Raw genomic sequence first — 19,334 nt, forward strand, 5'->3', positions numbered from 1 at the left:
CATTAACCAATTAATGTAATAGAAATAAACTCCTTTTAAGTGCTCTGAAAAAAGAGATTTCGAATCTCTGCTTGTTCGGGGCACAGACAATTTTGAAAGAATCATGAGCTCCATCAGCAGGAATATAACGGTACTACAATACTTTAATAAACATGTAGATATTGATGGTTCTTGATTCAGCAGCAAGGAGGTCCTAGGCAACTGGAGTCCAAAGCCTGCTGAGAGAACATTAACACCAACAAGAAGCTAGAAGTTCACAAAGCTGCCTGTCAGCATGGACACACTCACACATTTAATTGTGGTGCTACAGTGATTGTCCATGTTGTCCACCAACACCACCAGCTCATCCCAGTGGCTGAGCAGCTGCTGTCTAAATTGCACTTTGGATACTGTCCATCCAAGATGAACAGAGAACTTGATTTTGAGTAAAGAAATGCAGAGAACAGCATTAACCATTATTTTGATCTCACAAAAAGCATTTGACTCTTACCATTCAAGAGACTGTGGAGCATCCATTCCAAATATGGCTACCTGCAGGCATGTGTTTTCATCTTTTGTCCAGTAAATGACAGTAAGCAAGCTGAAATCTTCACCAGCTCTAGCCCCCAATCTCAATGCAAACTAGTCCCCAGCAGCAAGGTTGCTTGATCACCCACACTTTTCTTGAGTTTTTTCAACAGTAGTCCTGCTTCTCACCTTCAAGTTGCTTCTCACTCGCTAAACTACAAGACAAATGGGGAGTTGTTAAACCTACATCACCTCCATTCTAGAATCAAGGACACCCCACCTTCAATCATTGTGCTGCCGGAATTAGACAACATCTCATAGACGTATGTTCAGAGGCCAAGCTCCAAGTCTTCTCTGACCAGTTCAGTGAGCAGATGAGGGACTAGGCTCTATGCCTGATGTCCATAAAACACAGTCCTTGCACTTTGTGTCAATGAAGAAATTCGCCACAGTCTTCTGCAGCGTTAACGGCCTGTGGCTATCTGAGAAAAAAATACAGCCTGAAGATCAAGTCCTCAGCACAGGGACAAAACTCATGGTTTGTTGGGCAGCAGTGACCCTGCTTTCCCCCGTGGCTTTGCGCCATGAACTACTTAAAGCAGACCTTTAAAGAAATGGATGTTTACAACAAAACTGTCTTGACAAAATCCTCTAAATCCACTGGTAGGAAAAATGAACCAATAGCAGCATTCTCTCCTACACCAATATCCCTAGCATCGAGGCCTAGTTAGGCACAGTCAGCCTTAGACACGGTCCACTGGACAGTGGACGATGTCTTCATGTCCTACACTAGATGAACAAATGAGGTTGATCCCAGATTCATCATGGCTAGGGAGAAGTGGAACTGATTCAGCAACATTTTCAAAACTCCCTTGAAGAAGGGTAACATTTCCACCACCCCATGGAATTGCTGGCCCAGCCTAAATGCCAGAAGCAACACACTACTTCACAAACCGGCAACCTGTATGCCCCTCAAGCACCTCCTTCCTGACCCCTGGCAGCCTGCAACTTCCACACTGGCCTCATCAGATACTTTCATAAACACACAAGTGGAAGAAAATCATCCTCAATCCCAAGGAGCTGTGTAAAAGATTAGATAGAAATAAAATTTAGTTTCTATGGCTGCAGGACTGGGAAATCAACCCAGCTACAAACGAGGGTTATGATGGAAACGTAGTGGTCAACCGAGAATTTGCTGTAAAGCTATTGCTCCAGCAGCTTGCATTATTCCTGCTTCTTCTAGTAGTTTCTGCCAACATAAATGGTGAGCACGCAATCTGTTCAGCAAAATAAATAAACTCAAATGGTAGGGCTGTACCAGACATAATATTCCCCTCTATTTCTGCCTCAGCAATACCAGATAGACAGATATCTTTGTTCACAGAGGTGATACTTGGTATTCTGACAGTTTAAATCTTGGGAAGCAGAAAACACAAATAATCAATCATATGACAAATGATGTGGACACCAAAATCTGCTTGCTGTGGCCAGCTTCCGTTCCCTGACACTAACCTTTGCCATATTTGCCCCGATGTGTCCTGGACAGCCAAACTATTCAAAAGGTTTGTCCTTCCACTGTTCCTTTGTACATTTTGTAAGAAAGTAACCAAGGAGGGTGTCCAGGGAGGGACAGCTCCTCTGGTGAAGGGGCTTGTCGTGTCCAATTTGGTGCAGTTCACCTTTGGTCCCCAACAGGCACTCAGCTCTGGCCTGTGGCTCCAAGTCGCTGTTTCCATGTGACAGCGGCCACACCCCAGTACACCGCTTCGGCAGGCGGGCTAAACCAGGCGGGGGCCTCATACTCCAGTGAGATCGGGAAATGCCTGTCCTAGCAATGTGAAATTAGCTCCGGCGGACAATGCCGATGAGATCCAATGGCCAGCAAGATGGTACTGCAATGCTTCATGGACAGCAACAAGCAGAGCAAGCCACAGAAGATGTCGAGGTCATCCACGGAAACCAAGACCCCAGTCTGTGACAATTGTTCGTACCACTGGACCAGGACTTCTTGCGTCGAGAGTGGAACTGCTCCAGTGCAATGGCCTTTCCACTTTAAAAACTCTCCCGCACTGGACAACCACTAATAGAATAGTCAAGCAGAGCAGGAATAAAAAAAACCCTCAGGAGAAAAACATTTTCAGCTGTAATCATTGCTATCAAGTGACAAGGCAATTGGAAAATAATTCTTACAGTTGTTTGCAATTTCTATGAGCAGGAACAAGAAACTCCTGTCCCTCCCTATTCCCACTCCCTTGTCATTTATGCTGGCTTCTGTAGTTCTACAGAAACCCAACTTGTTTATTTATTCATGGCCTTCGTTTGTTTGAAAGTGAATGCTGCTCTTTATTGTATTTAATCAGGAAGGAGCTCAGAAACTGGAACGCATTTGGCATGTTTAATTTCCTATGATATAATTTCTAAAAATATTCCAACAGAGTAACTGTCCCAGATATTCACTCATTGCCCCGTGAGACTGATGTACAGAGAATACTGGATGTGCTCAGTGTTATTCAGAGATGGTGAATTCCATCTCTGAAATATTCAGTGGTGCATGTGAGGTCTCTGCCATTCCCAGCCGAAAGTACACACACAAGCTTTATTAAATTTGGTGAAATCTGCATGACTTAAAGGAGATGTTCCCAAGTAGTTTCTACTGCAGGAATCCCACCTCATTCAGCAACTCAATATACCCATCGTGAGAGAAACTATGCCAAGTTGTCTAGGGCTAGTTGCCGACTGTCACCCAGTTCCCCTTAACTACTGACCAGCCCGTGGACCCCGTTTCTAATCCTCCTACACCTTTCTCCCCAACAACCTCCTTTCCACCCTGCCTGGAAACCTGCCAAAACCCAGCCTTTCTGCTTTCCTTTACATGCTTTGCTCTGGCATGAGCTTTGTACGCTGTGAGCTCCAACAAATTCCTCATACCAGCCCCATGACAGAAATGGCCAAGAGTCCAGTAAATGGATTTTGTGTAACAAGTCTTCAATGATACCACTCAAGTTCTGGGCTTGACCTGTCCACAGCAGTGCCACAGGTAATGCACAGCTGCTCCATGGTCTTCACACATCCACGATGTCTCCTATGAATTGCCAGGGTGTAGGTGGTTGATCAGATAGATAGGGTGATGTTAATGTACAAGAGAGGAAGGATAAGGTACAGGGTAAATGTTAGGGAAACAGATTGATAAGATTGTTCTGATAGCTGGTATAGACTTGATAGATAGATACATACTTTATTGATCTCAAAGGAAATTAATGTACACAGTATCATTACGTGCACAGATACCTGTATGCAAATATTAGAAGAGAAGTAAGAAAGAATAAAAAAATAAGTTACCTCAAACAGTCTAACAGGAGGGGGTCATCACTTCCCCAGCTATAGGTTGACTCATTATAGAGCCTAATGGTAAGGATGATCTCATCTAGCGCTCTCTGGAGCAGTGCAGTTGTCTTAGTCTATTACTAAAAGTGCTCCTCTGTTCAGTCAAGGAGAGGCCTGCATACTCCAAAGAACCTCAGTCTCCTTCATCAGACTTGATGATTTCCTTATAAGTCATAAAAAGTACTGCATATATAAATGCAATATGTCTGTGCTCAACAACTACTGCTTAACTGTGAACTGTGATTAATGCTCCAAGATTTCTCACAAGCCTTGACAGAGGAAATATTATATTGAATTCTGATAAAAATTGCTCCCTATCGGATTCCTCCCACCATCTGTCAGTTATGCCAGTATTCACTGCACAACTCCATTTAAGCTGGAGCTCTTTTGAAACATCCAGAGTTTTACTCTCAATTCATGAATAATTTTCATATTTATGTAAGTAATATTTATGTAATCATTTAAACTGTTGCTCGTACAATGGCTTTGATTTATTTGTGATTCCACCAATCGTCATGAAAGGCAAGAAATGTTACTTCCTTTACAGGACAGGTGGTGTGTAAGTCTGAGAGCAGACTTGTGTGGGAAGAGGCTCCTCACTTTCAAATGAGCATAAGACGAGCTTCTTGGCTGAGAATTTTCACCGCTTTTGGGAGTGGTGCTATTTCTCGGCTTCATCTTTAAACTTTTCCCATCTCCTAACATCCTATGTTGTTGCTACCAACCACAAGATGCAGAAATCAGTAACTTTGTGAAAGTTTCAAATATTGTGTCAAAATTCATTTCTTTGGTCAAAGAGAAAACTGCATTTCAACAGCCGATCAGGACACTGATGCCAACTCCCCGGATCTGTGATCTGCCAATGAGTGATGCTGATAAATTTATAACTTGCGAATGAGCTCAAAATCAGGTTCCACAGGCCTGCAATTTCCTGATTGCTGCTGTACTAATATTCCTACCTGGATATAGAGTAGCTGAGTGGGAAGATCAGTGCAAGTGAATGTAATTCCAGTGGAAAACATGTATTGCAGTAACACTATAGAGATACTGATTACCACTACATTAAAATCAGTCAGTAAGGCAAGATAGCTTGCAGAATCTCTCTGGCCCAAAGAATGTGCTCAGAAGTGAAGATGAGCGGTTAACAGATGACTTTGAGTCTAAAGCTGGCCTACTAGATTTACTTCCCCAAAGACAATGATTTTTTCCCCCAACAAAAGTCTAGGAGTAGAATTAGTCATTACTTGAAATAACTTCCTCAGTCTGCAAATTGTCAGCTATGAATTAAATCAAAATCAATTTTCTAGTCCGCTCGATTAATAATTAAGCAACAATACTGTCATATCCATAATGCTATTTCAAACATCACATAGCATTCCTCTTTGCATTCTTGAGCTTTATCAACTCTTGCAATGGTACACTAGAAATCAAAGGCGAGCTTTCTAGAACACACACTTAAAGATGGAACTATTAATTAATCAACAGAAATACCTGCAGAACAGAATTCCTCAGCAAAACTAAAACCTCTCTGCTGTCAATTCCTCGATTTATAAGGTATTCATTGCAAATCTGTAAAAATTTAAAAAAAGCATCAGTATAAGATTTTTTTCTGCTTCAATTTAAAATTTATATGCATGTTCCAGGAATTCTGACTCACTAGCAAGCCATAATTTTTCCCATATAAATTTAACTTTAGCTTATTTTTCTTGCCAAGCTAATCTCTGTAGGTCAATTGTAAAAGCAACAATGAGAATGAGAGGGTAAGAAAATTGTGATCAGTAATTCCAACAATTATTTAGCTCACGTTTTACATAGAGTCTTACAGTCATACAGCACTACAGCACAGAAACAGGCCCTTTGGCCTATCTAGTCTGTGCCAAACTATTATTCTGCCTCGTCCCATCAACCAGCACCTAGACCATTGCCTTCCATCACCCTCCCATCATGTACTTATCCAAATTTCTCTTAAATGTTGGAATTGAACCCACATCCATTACTTCCACTGCAGCTTGTTCCACACTTGCGACACCCTCTAAGTCAGGAGTTCCCAACCTGGGGTCCACAGACTCTCAGTTAATGATGGGGGTCCATGGCATTAAAAAAAAGCTTGGGAGCTCCTCCTCTAAGTGAAGGATCCCCTTCAATTTTTTACCTTTCACCCTTAACCTATGAAATCCAGCACTAATCTCACCCAACCTCTGTGGAAAAAGCCCGCTTGAAAAATCCTATATATATACCCCTCATAATTTTGTATACCTCTATCAAATCTCCCCTCGTTATCCTATGCTCCAGGGAATAAAGTCTTAATCCAGTCAACCTTTCTCTATTAATTCAGACACCTCAAGTCCCAGCGATGTCCTTGTAATTTTTTTGTGTGAAGAATTGCCTTGGGATATTCAAAACTCAGTGTATACACAAACCCAAGTTAACATAGAAATCCACCTCAAAAATTTGTGCCAATTGGATTTTGTTCTAGGAATAGCAAAAATATAAGTTGGTTAACCATAGTTTAAAGGCCTCATTCCCACTCATGGGTCTTCTCGCTTTAAATTATAGTATTATTACTCTGTACGTGTGCCCCTCTACTCGTTACAATATATTATTTAAAGCTCAATTCTTAGTAGCACTAATATATTTGTGTGTTGAGATGATATAACAACTTACTGCATTCGCTACTGCTCAGTAATGGCTGTAGAATAGCTCAGATTTTCAGACAGAAAATAGCAGACCTTTTATTGGAAACATTATACAAATAATATCTATTTTTTTGTTGAACTTTTATCATCATTCAAGATGATGGTATTCTCGATTAAACTGAATATCCCTGAATGTCTCCAAAGTCTAAATACTTAGCTTCTATTAATCTCAAACTGACAAAGCCTGGAAGTTAGATCACAAATGCAACTAGATGGTGGTGTAGAACCAATGATGGCTTCATTACAACTGGACAGCTTGGAATACATACATAGGAACTGCCAGGAAAAGGTACTGATAGAAATTGAGGAATTTATTTTTAATGCTAATTAAGATACAACTTTGGTGTCATTTACTGAAAAACAGAGACTGCTGTCCAGAGTAATTGAACTGACATTTATACCTTGAGTGCATCTGTAATCGAAGGCCTTTCTGCAGAATTCCTCTTCGCCATATCCAGCAGCAACTTCTTGAGATTTTTGGACAAAGGTAACTTTTGATTCACTGGAGCATTGAATTTCGCAGCTGCCCACAAAATGGCAGCAACTCCATAAACACAGACCTGTGGAGAAAATATTTCCATTCAAAAGATCTGCAGGCCATTCATATGATTAAATATAGAAACATTCTCAGTTTAATTAACACACCTTTTCAGTAATAATTCCATGCTTTACATATTCAGGTGCCAGAAAGAATGAATCCAGGTTTCCTAAGGCAAAAGAAAGCATATCATGATCAAAGCTCACAGTAGCTGTTAACAACTGATATTATTTATTTTCTTATTCAGAACAAAAAAAGTGTGCCATACCATTGTTCACTGATGATACAAATAGAACTTCACCACTAGAATTAATGTACGCAGATTCCAGACATAGATACTCTAAAAAATACAAAAAATGGATTACCATACTGTTACTAATATCTTCTTATTGTTCATTAATTTTAAAGTTTAAAAACTCAGGTGGTGTTGAGAGGGCGTACAGGATTGAGGTATGTAAGACGAAAGAGCTGATTGTGGACTTCAGGAAGGGTAAGACGAAGGAACACATACCAATCCTCATAGAAGGATCAAAAGTGCAGAGGGTGAACAATTTCAAGTTGCTGGGTGTCAAGATCTCTGAGGATCTAACCTGGTCCCAACATATTGATGTAGTCATAAAGAAGGCAAGACAGCGGCTATACCTCACTAGGAGTTTGAAGAGATTTGGCATGTCAACAAATACACTCAAAAACTTCTATAGATGTACTGTGGAGAGCATTCTGACAGGCTGCATCAATATCTGGTATGGGGGGTCGGGGGGCTACTGCACAGGACCAAAAAAAGCTGCAGAGGGTTGTAAGTCTAGCCAGCTCCATCTTGGGTACTAGCCTACAAAGTACCCAGGACATCTTTGGGGAGCAGTGTCCATTATTAAGGACCTCCAGCACCCAGGGCATGCCCTTTTCTCACTGTTACCATCAGGCAGGAGGTACAGAAGCCTGAATGCACACACTCAGCGATTCAGGAACAACTTCTTCTCCTCTGCCCTCCAATTCCTAAATGAGCCTTGAACCCTTGGATACTACCTCACATTTTTAAATATACATTATTTCTGTTTTTTGCATGTTTTAAAATCGACTCAATACAAGTACACTGTAATGGATTTATTTATTTTCCCTCTCTTCTATATTATGTATTGCATTGAGCTGCTGCTGCCAAGTTAACAAATTTCACATTATATGCCAGTGATAATAAACCTGATTCTGAATTCTTCTGAAATTGTTAACCGGCCATTTCACAATTAGAATGAAGTCACAACTACGTACCTGTCATTTAGCATGTGCATTGGCTAATTCTACAGTTGAAATGGCATACGAGTGTTGTTTTATTATGCTGATGCTATTATAAAGTTTAAGGGAACATGAGGGGAAACTTCTTCACTCAGAGGTTGGTGATAGTGTGGAATGAGCTTCCAGTGCAAGTGGCGCATGCAAGCTCAATTTCAACACCTAAGACAAGTTTGGATAAGTACATGAATGGTAGGGGTGTGGAGGGCTATGGTCACCGTGCAGGTTGATGGGAGTAAGCAGTTTAAATGTTTCGGCATGGGCTAGATGGGCCAATGGGCCTGTTTCTGTGCTGTACTTTTCTATGACTCTGTGACATCAAAGACTACATATTAAGCGGTAAAGCATATTGGCAAGCAAATTAATAGATGCTGGAAGATGAGACTGAAGACCCAGAGAAATGTTTTGATAAAACAAGGAAAAATTTAAATGTGACACAAGAGTTTCTGTAGATGCTGGAAATCTTGAGCAACACACACACACACACACACACACACACACACACACACACACACACACACACACACACACACACACACACACACACACACACACACACACACACACACACACACACACACACACACACACACACACACAAACAAAATGCTGGAGTATCTCAGCAGGTCAGGCATTATCTAAGGAGGGAAATAAAAAGCTTTGTTTTGGGTTGAGACCCTTCATCAGGACCGAGCTAAAAACTGAATGAGGAAAGGCAAAGCCGTGAGAAATAGTGTTTGGAACCTAAATGATGAGCAAATTACAGAATATCATAATTTGATGGAAGGAAACAAAGACAGCCGCATTTAAGTAATTGCATAAAAGTCTGGTCTTAACTCCTAAATAATACTTTATGTCACAGTGTAATATTGTGACATGGGATCAGGGAAACTTGCCTGCCTGGATTCAGAATTGGCTTGCCCACAGAATGCAGAGAATGATAGCACGTAAAGCATATTGTGCCTGGAGGTCGGTAACTAATGGTGTTCTGCAAGGAACTGTTCTGGAATCCCTGCTCTTTGCGCAGTTAACAAATGACTTGGGTGAGATGGTGGACGGGTGAGTTAATAAGATTGCATTGGACATGGAACTTGGAGAATCTGTACATGGTACAGAAGGATGCCATTGGTCACAGCAGGATATAGACAGCACTGAGTTGGGCAGAGAAGTGGCAGATGAAGTTCAGAAAAATATGAAGAGATATACTTTGGAAGATCAAACTTAAAGGTGGAGTACAAAATTAATAGCAGGAGTCTTAGTAATGGAGGAACAGAGAGATCTTGCGGGGTGGGGGGGCAAGTCGATAAATCCTCTAAGTCATCTTGTAAGTTGATAGGGTGGATAAGAAGGCACCTGGTGTGCTCACCTTTATTAATTGGGGGTACCGAGTTCAAGAGTCACAAGGTAAAGTTATAATTCTATAAAACATGTTAGACCACAGTATTGCGTTCATTTCTCATTGCCTCATTGCAAGAAGGATGTGAAAACTTTACAGAGATTGCAGGGTGCAGAGGAGATTTACCAGAATGCTGCCTGGATTACGGGGCATGTTTCACGAGGGAGCTAGGGTTTTTCACTTTGGAGCAACAGAGGATGAGTGCTGACATGTCAGAGTTGTATAAGATTATGAGGGGCATTAATAGAGTGGACAGCCAGCACCTTTTCCCCAGGGCAACACAGGCCAATACAAGAAGACATCTGTTTAAGGTGAGTGGAGGAAAGTTTAGGGGAGATGTCAGAAGCTGTTTTTTTTAACACTCAGAAATTGGTAGGTGCCTGCAATGTGCTGCCAATGATGGTGGTGTAGGTTAATGTCAAGGGTGACAGATGATACATATTGTTCATAATGGAGACTGTAAATTATTCCACATAATTCATAATTACTGTCCTTGTGTTCACTTTAAGAGAGTGTCTGACGTAATGACATCAGTCTAAGGTGACTGCGTTTGGTTTGTTCGTAATGGAAGTAAAGGGCTCCTGCTTTTGTTAAGCAGATAAAACACCTTAGTGTGTTTTATTCACTAAGTCCTATAGTAAAGTTGATACAAAAAGGACATTTAAAAGACACATGGATGTAAGAAAATGGAGGGTTACGGATTGTATAGGAAAGAAGGGGTAGATTGATAGTGGAGTTGATTTATATTGATCGACACATCATTTAAAGGGTCCATACTGTGCTATACTGATCTATGTTCCAATTTTACACAGAATCTACAGATACCTAACCCTTGGTTCTATTAAACTATTTATCATGTCAATTTCAGGAAAGAGTTAAAAGGCAAATGTGTCCGACAGTTACCAAATGTAATTTAACGGAGAAGGATCTGTTAGCAATACACCTAGGCGATAAAGCAGAGCAGAACCCTTCAAAGGAAATAATAAAATTCTACTTTTCATTTCAGTTCCCTAAAAGGCTGAAAATAGCATCATTACACTAAAAAGATGTACTCAGTGAAACCATAAATCAGAAGCCACAAGGGCAAGAAACCCACAAAGCATAAATCAATGCACAGAATGAAAAATAAAACATGGAAAACAAGGAATCCTGCAGATATTCAGGAAGGAATTTCTATACATTGAGACTGGGAAGAATAAATTCTAAGGCTGAATCACATCAACCACTCACATTTCTCTCTTTAGATCATATTCATTTCTCCCCTATGATATGTCAGGAAAGTTGGTATCAAGTGTAACTAGACCTTGTTCTATAAACATGTGTTTAGATTTCTTAACATTTAAAATTTTTTCTTTTCAAAATTAAAACCTGTTTTATCCAAATTCTCAAGAAACGGTTCTGCAAGAGGAGTTCAAATGTTACAGTGGAAAGGCAGGCAATGAAATGAGACTCTTTGCCGTGTAGTATCCTTATTCAGGTAGAAATAATTTACAAATAGCAACACTGTATTTCATTGAAAAATAATTATAAGAGAAAATCTGTAACTGTAAGTGTTAGCAGAAAGCAATTTGAGAACAAATTTATTCTTTCAAGAGAAAAAAAGTGGCACTTTACAATTTTAAACAATCTCCCTTATTGTTTTGTTACTTTCAACAATTTAAAATCAAATAAAAACATTTAGATAAGTCAAAATATGACAAGAGAATTATAAAATGGGAAGTTTTCCAAACTCTTTCGTGACATGAAATAATGTGAATAATTATGGTATGATGTGTTCCTCAGAGAATACAAGAGTCTATGCTTACTTACATTTGGCGAAAGCTCAAAATAGTTATTAAAATGGCAATTTTATACAATGATGAATGAATGCCAAACCTTGAGTGTGCTACTTTCTTAAGGAAGCACATATCTTGGTTTGAGAATAAATCAGATGAAGTATTTGTTCACATTTTAAGAAGACAATTGCTGTTTCTTGGCAAGTTTTTGAAATTCTAGTAACTTTTCCAAGGCCTACAGCTACACTAATTTTCTCCCAAATATCTTGTCCTACCTAGATACAACCAAGATATCAGGTGGCAACTGGTATCTAAAACAATGGATATTTATTCAGAGATATGCCAATGGATTTCAGCAGACTGTTCAAATTTAGATGATTCAAATATCTAATTTTCCACAGGAAACATTGGCCAATAATTGAAAGGCTTATCGTATGAAGAGCGTTTGATGGCTCTGGGCCTCTACTCACTGCAATTCAGGAGAATAAAGGGTGACATCATTGAAAACTACTGAATGTTGAAAGACCTCAATAGAGTGGATGTGCAGAGGCTATTTCCCATAGGGGAGAGTCTAAGACCAGAGGACACAGCCTCAGAATAGAGGGGTGTCCTTTTAGAATGGAGATGAGGAGGAATTTCTTTAGCCAGAGAGTGGTGAATCAGTGGAATTCGTTGCCACAAGTGGCTGTGGAGGCCAAGTCTTTACCTATATTTAAAGCTGAGGTTGACAGTTTCTTGATTAGTCAGGGCACGAAGGAATACGGGGAAAAGGCAGGAGATTGGGGCTGAGAGGGAAAATGGATCAGTTATGATGAAATGGCAGAGCAGACTTGATAGGCCGAATAGCCTAATTCTGCTCTTATATCTTATGGTCCTATGATAGGAATAAGATTTCTCTCTTCCCTGGTCGTAGCATCTTTGCTGACTGAGATTAATTTGCAATACATGGGCCAATTCTTTAGTGGTCTGGCTACTATGATTAACAGTACACAACAATCAACTGCATTAAGTTTTCATGCACATGTAGGTCACATTTGCATACTGTTTAGCAAATGCCTTTTAATTATATCAATTATTTTTGCTGCTGTCTAAGCAGAGGTCACCAATATAACAATCGCACATTGGCACTGATATAACAAATGTAACTATGGTAACAAATCAGATTAAAGAAGAATTTTAAGAAGTAAATTACATGAAGCAATACTTATTACCCAACAACAATTAAAACATCACAACAGTCCCGCTGTTCCTGCCATATATTGCACACACAAATGTAAGGGCTCTCAGTACCACAGTTAATGGTACTGAGAGCCCTACGAAAAAGAAACAAATGTGCACAATTCAAACAAAGATCTCTGGAGGAATGTTATCAGATGCTATTGTGCAATAATACCTGGATAATCTTTGCAGTGCTTCAGACTGATCAAACACTCATGGCAGAGAGCCCACAGTTCATAATCCTTCAGAGGTTTACTATCTTCAGCAAGAAGATCCTCAAGGGAGATGCACTATTTTAAGGAAAAGAACCAGAGTGAGCATCTGGACATACCTGCCCCGCCGGATTAGTAAGCCACTATGCTATGAGCACTGATGTTAACTGCAAGTTTGGAAACAGAAATGAGAGAAGCAAAGCTTAGTCAACCTGGTTGTTTTTGCTACTCAGAAGAAATAATCATGGTGAGACAGTTTGAATGCAAATAATGAATGCACTCTTTGGAAGTGGGAGGCTAGTAAATTCCAATTTCATCAAGAGTTGTGGAATGGTAGGAGCAACAACCAATGTGCTGGAAGAATTCAATGGGTTGCGCAGCACCTGTGGAAGGAAAGAAATTGTCCATGGTTTGGGTCAAAACCATATATCAGGACTGAGAGCGGAGAAGTGAGACAATTAGCATAAAGAGTAGGGTAGTGCTGAGAAAGGATTCAGAGGCGACTGGTGGACTGAGGAGGGGTGTGGGATGGCTGTCAGGTAGTACCAGGTAGGAGAGATGAGCAGGGCAGGGAAGCGGGGAATGTACTGGAGCCAGAAAACTGTGGTAGGTGAATGAAGCAGATGAAAAAAAGAGGAGAATATTAAAACAAAGACAGATCAAGATGGGGGAGGGAGTGTGAAGGTGGGAAACAGCTACTGGAGGAAGATAAACAGGAACACAAATCGCTACCAGAGCTGGATTCAGAAAGGTAAACGAGGTAGGTATGGGAGCTGTTCAGAGAGAGATTGAGGGGTGAGGGTGAGGGGGACGAGTGGAGTGATCGAACGTGCAAACTGGATGGATGGAACTGGGGGAGGGGGGAGGAAGATGGGAAAAGGGGAGCTGGGTGGGGGGGACGAGGGTGAGAAATGGGACAAAATTGAAAGGACTGCAGATAAGAAATGGGGGTATAACAGAGGGAAGGAAAGAAGATGTAGGGGAGAAAAAGGAAACAGATGGGGGTATAATAAAATTGGAAAACTCGTGTTCATGCCATTTGGTTAGAGACTGCACAGGCGGAATATAAGGTGCCACTCATCCAGTTTTCACTGGGATTCATCCTGGCAATAGAGATGGCCAGATTAGAGTGAGAATGGGAAGGGGAGTTGAAATGATCTGTAACTGGGAGTTCAGGATAGCCACTGTGGACTGAGTGTAGGTGTCCAGTGAAATGGTCACTGGGTCTAAGCTTCGTCACACCACTGCAGATGAGGCGACATCGGGATCACCGAATGCAGTGGACAAGGTCGGAAGAGATGCACGTGAGCTTCACCTGGTCAAAGAAGTAGTTGGACTGCACAGCGCTCAAGAAATTTGAAAGGTAGCAAGGTGGTACAGCATTAATGCTGCTGCCCCATACTCCTGGACCCCAGGTTCTACCCTGACCACACGCTCTCACTGCCAACTTTGCATGTTCTCTTTGGTGCGGTTCTGACTTTCCTTCCGAGCTCAGGAATGTTCCGGTAATTTTTTTCTTAGCATAGTCAAGTAGCAAAAGATTCAAAAAGGACTTGAAAGACATGTGAGAGAAGCTACTATTAAGTTGGACGGCTATAGTGAAATAAGAAGAAAGAATGGAACTTAAGTGATTCTCTTTCAGGAGTTAGTATGAAACAAATTGATTGTATAGTCTGAGCATTTTATTTCAGTACATTTGCACTTCAAATTAAAGACTTTAAACACAAACAGAAATAATGCTCCATTTTGTATCATCTCACAATAGAAATATCACCCTCAAAGAATACTACGGACTGGTTTATCAATTGATTATATTTGAATACTTGTCCATTTCAATGAATGCGAAGCAATGCAATACATTATTCAGAAAAAAGAAGTTTCAAAAATCTATTTGCACTCCAAATTTTCAAGGGACAATTGTTTCTAAATAGGATATTGCTGACCAATGATGATTAATGACTGTAAAAAGCTTCTTTGCTATGGAATAGTCTTACAAGTAGTAAGCTGCCTGACACTCATCATTCTGGCGCTGAAAATGTATTGCTTGCAATGATCTGGACTCTGAGATTTTAAAAACTGCGCAACAGCCATAGGATGGTGGTCACTTAGGGGAGCAGAGCTGTTGCAGTCATTAGCAGAAAATAGTTTGAACTGGATTACTTTGCAGCATCACATACAAAGCAGTAAAATCATTTGATTAAGTTAAGATTAAGGAATAGATATTATTTCCGACTTGAAGAATTTATATGTAAATGAATAAAGAAATAACGCAGTTTTGTCACACTGAAACATATTTAATGCTTCCTTGAAACCATTACCACAGCACAAGTTTCACTTTGATTTCCAAATGATAACCCACTGATTACAGTTTTTATGAGGGGATGAAATAGCAGGTTGAAATCTCAGTTCAAAAACTGCAGAGGGTAGAGTGAGAGTTCGTGTCTGAGATTGTTTATGTGGTTAACCTGCAGTTTGAGTTGTAAAAGTGAGCAGAGGCAAAAGTGGCCTCTCAAAAGAAAGATGAAATCATTAGAAAAATAGGCTGCTGGTGCACCTTACAATCAACTTCAGTGTGAAGGCCTGGAACTCAGTCATTCATTTTAACATGGAGGAGTTTATATGTAAAAAAAATCAAGTCAGAAATCATGCTATAAAGAGATAGATTATCATCTGAAATACATATTGTTGGACTGGAGTTAAATTGTTATTTTTCATTGTAGTTTAACTTTCTTAAGCTTCCTGACATTTTTATATAATCACCTATGTGTGTGTAATTGTTCAGTGAACTTTTAGTAAAAAGTTTCTCTGTAGTTCTGTCCCATTCCCCTGAACCTGATTATTTCGTAGGTCACTTCTTATTGATGGAATGTCTTTTTACTATTAGATGATCATAACTTCTTTGTTCTTTATTCTATGTTCATTTTTTGTTCCAATAGCACCGAAAAACAACCACAAAACCAAGCTTTACACCTCATTCCTGACTTCCAAAGAATCTCTGGATTATAATATCACCATATCCAACAATAAGGACAGAAAGGCAAGAATATTTTAACTCAAGATCAATACATAAAATACAGCAAAGTAATATATTACTGAAGGAAAATGAAACTTAAGCTTTGCACGCTTTCAGAATTAACACGCATAAAATTGCTGGAAAACTGTCATTACCTTAGTCAAAATCTTACTTTTATGGTACTAATGTTCAGTCCTGAGGTTATAATTTATATTGCTTGCAACTGGTTTGAAACATTACAATTTTAACACCATTTTACAAACAACTAAGACATTGTTTGTGCACACCCATTCTTTTAAAAGCAAAGGTGATCAAAATTATGGTGATCAAAAAAGGTGATCAAACTTTAAGACATGACCTTACATGAAATAATGACTTCGTACGCCATGGCCTCAGAGACAATAAAACTAAAAGCATGCTGAAAACATTCAACAGGTCTGCAATGAAGCAAGAAGTACTAATGTTTCCTTCTGAAGAAATCTGATAAAAGGCTTTTGACCCTGTAATGTGAACTTTGTTTCTCTTTCCCTAGATGCTGCCCAACTTGTTGAGTGCCAGCAATGTCTTTTTTTTTTGGCTTAGATCTACACAATTGCATTTTTTTTCTTGCCTTTATAGAATTTGATTTCAATGACTGGAAAACTACAATACTGTAAGCAAACAGGCACAGAAAATTACACCTAGGAATAGTTAGAGCACTGACAAAATACCTGTCGATCTCCAGGAAATCTCTCCGTCGGTCTGATGGGAGGCAATGGCTCACAATCTTCATCTTCACAGTGTTTTGTGATATTTCTAAACTGCAGACCACGACTTTGAGATAAATCATTTACACCAGGGGAATGACTTTGTTTGGAATCGTTTCTCTGATTACTACCAGCCGTTCTTCCTGCTGCTGAAATATGATTAATCGTGGAAAACAAATCATTTCCTTCAGCTTCTGGAGCACAGTTACTGTAGTGTCCCACTGTAGCACTTGGTTCTAATAAAATTCCACTTGAGGCAAAAGGGCTTACTTGGCTACTTATGCCTGGAGAAGGAACCGATACTGTTGAAACTTTAGCTTTCAGCTTTTTAATGGAAGACTTTTTCCCTAAAGTGGAAGAGTATCTTAGTACTTGTTCTGCACTCTCATCGAATGTGGAGTTATGACTGTTGGACAGATTCTTATTTATTGCCTCCACACTGGAGACCTTGTAGATGTGCTCACATGAATTGAGGGCATTGAGCCTTTCAAATGGAATACTATTCCTTGCAATAAATGAAATGTCATTATTCTGAGTCCTAAACTGCATTTTCTGAGGATAGTCCTTAATGCTCAATATGTCTAAAGAATACAAAGATTCTGCAGAAATATTAGAAAGCGAAACTGGAGAAGGAATGGATGAGAATGATCTACCATGGCTCATCTTAGAACGAAGTTGCTGCTGGGTGTTGTCCACCAGCTCTGTTGGCAATTTTGGCAATATTCTCTTCCGAGCTGATGATCGTTTCAGAGGAAGAGATAAGACCTTGTCAGCCTTCTCTCCTTTGGTTTTCCTGTCGGCAACTGTAAAGGGAAGATCCACAGTCGGTGCCTCCTCTTTTCTCACACAATTTTCTGCTGTATTTGTATCTTCCGAGCCTTGCTGTTGAGCTTCCTGAATCTCAGGAGTTGAATCTGGATCTGCATCCTGAGCAAACTTCTCAACCTGGCAGACAAGCTCAATGGTTCCACTGTTCAGCATGCTTAAGTCACAAGCCAGGTCTTCAGTACTGGATGACCCATCAGCTGGATTCCGTTCACTTGTCTGCAGTTCATGGCCCACGCCAGCCTGTCGCTTTATCTCTTTGCAGTTTTCTTCATTTCCATCTAAAAATCCAAAAATTTTGAAAGCACAGATCATAAAGTTATCAGGTTCCATATAACTTTTGTGGAAACTGCACAGGTATGTAGTATTAGCAATGTATATTCCATTATAATTTTAAAAAAACTCATTCATTTTCTGCAAAACTTGGAGCTGAGCTTTAATGGCAATTACATTTACTTTCTCATATTTCACTATGGCACACAAGTCATGAATTTCTTCTAATACTAACATCAATATTAAGTAGCTACTCTGATTAATTTGTGGAGTAGCAACACTAGGTAGGTGGTACAGAAGCCTGAAGACACACACTCAGCGATTCCAGAACAGCTTCTTCCCCTCAGCCATCCAATTTCTAAATGGACATTGAACCCATGAATGCCACCTCATTTTTCCAATCTATATTATTTCTGTTTTTGCATGATTTTTAATCTCCAATATACATATACTGTAACTGATTGATTCATTTTTTTTCTTCTATATCATGTATTGCATTGAACTGTTGCTGCTAGGTTAACAAATTTCACGACACATGCCGGTGATAATAAACCTGATTCTGATTTTTGTAAACAATGGCTTCATAAAGTAAGACACAGTGAATTACTTGGGTTGAAATGCAAACACATAAAGTTTGGATCTACGATATGGGTTATAGAACTGCAGATCAAAACAAAATAAGAAGAAAGTGCAAAGTTTCATTTTCTGGCCAAATATCAGGAAAAGAGAACACAGATGCTTGCTTACCAGGTTTTTGGATTTCTTTTACCCTAATTTGCTATTTTATTAAAGAGCACAGAAAAGATCTGCATTTATCAGTAACCCACTTCAGTTCACCAAACAGCTGCTGGGTCAGGTGAGAAGCGGAAAGCTGTCCTGCACAAAGGAACAGATGGACCACCATCTTCGAAGCACCTTCAGTAACACAGACAGAGAAGTTGAACTGGGAGACTGTGATGCCCTCATCCTCCCCACAGAACCAATAGAGGCTATCAACCTTCAAGAGCTTCTTTTGAAGGAGGTTTAGCAAGTGGTCAAGAAAGCCAGAGCAGGCTCAGCGCCTGGTCCGAGTGGCACCAACTACAAACATCTACAAACGCTGCCCCCAGCTTCTCCGGCGGCTGTGGAGAACCCTCAAGGTCCTCAAGAGAGGCAAAGTGCCCAAGCAATGGAAGTATGCAAACGGAGTGTGGATTCCAAAAGAAGAGAACTCCAAGAACATCAGGAGTTTAGAATAATATCCTTGCCGAGTGTTGAAGGGAAGATGGTGGAAAAGCGCCTAACAGAGTAGTTCCTGAGGACACCTCGGTCCAGAAGGGTGGCATTTCAAGGGTATCAGACTGCTTGGAGCACACTGGAGTCATCACACAGCTCCTGAGGGAGGCCAGAGAGAATAAGGGTGACTTAGTGGTTTTGTGGTTGAATTTGGCCAGTGCCTATGGATCAATCCCTCACAAGGTTGTT

General features: G+C 40.1%; 1 protein-coding gene across 5 annotated transcripts in view; it reads right to left on the bottom strand.

Annotated features, from left to right (window-relative positions):
• The window catches only part of kndc1 (kinase non-catalytic C-lobe domain containing 1), a 154,460-nt gene that overhangs the window by 76,443 nt on the left and 58,683 nt on the right, over positions 1–19,334 (bottom strand). For all 5 annotated transcript variants that reach the window (XM_073027514.1, XM_073027515.1, XM_073027513.1 and 2 more), the window contains exons 6-11: positions 16,737–17,878; positions 12,977–13,091; positions 7,394–7,465; positions 7,233–7,294; positions 6,989–7,147; positions 5,383–5,460 (exon numbers count right to left, since the gene is read on the bottom strand). In XM_073027514.1, coding sequence (XP_072883615.1) covers positions 5,383–5,460; positions 6,989–7,147; positions 7,233–7,294; positions 7,394–7,465; positions 12,977–13,091; positions 16,737–17,878 — 1,628 coding nt within the window. The remainder of the gene's footprint in view (positions 1–5,382; positions 5,461–6,988; positions 7,148–7,232; positions 7,295–7,393; positions 7,466–12,976; positions 13,092–16,736; positions 17,879–19,334) is intronic.

The sequence above is a fragment of the Hemitrygon akajei genome, chromosome 23, assembly GCF_048418815.1.
Source record: "Hemitrygon akajei chromosome 23, sHemAka1.3, whole genome shotgun sequence".
Lineage (NCBI taxonomy): Eukaryota > Metazoa > Chordata > Chondrichthyes > Myliobatiformes > Dasyatidae > Hemitrygon > Hemitrygon akajei.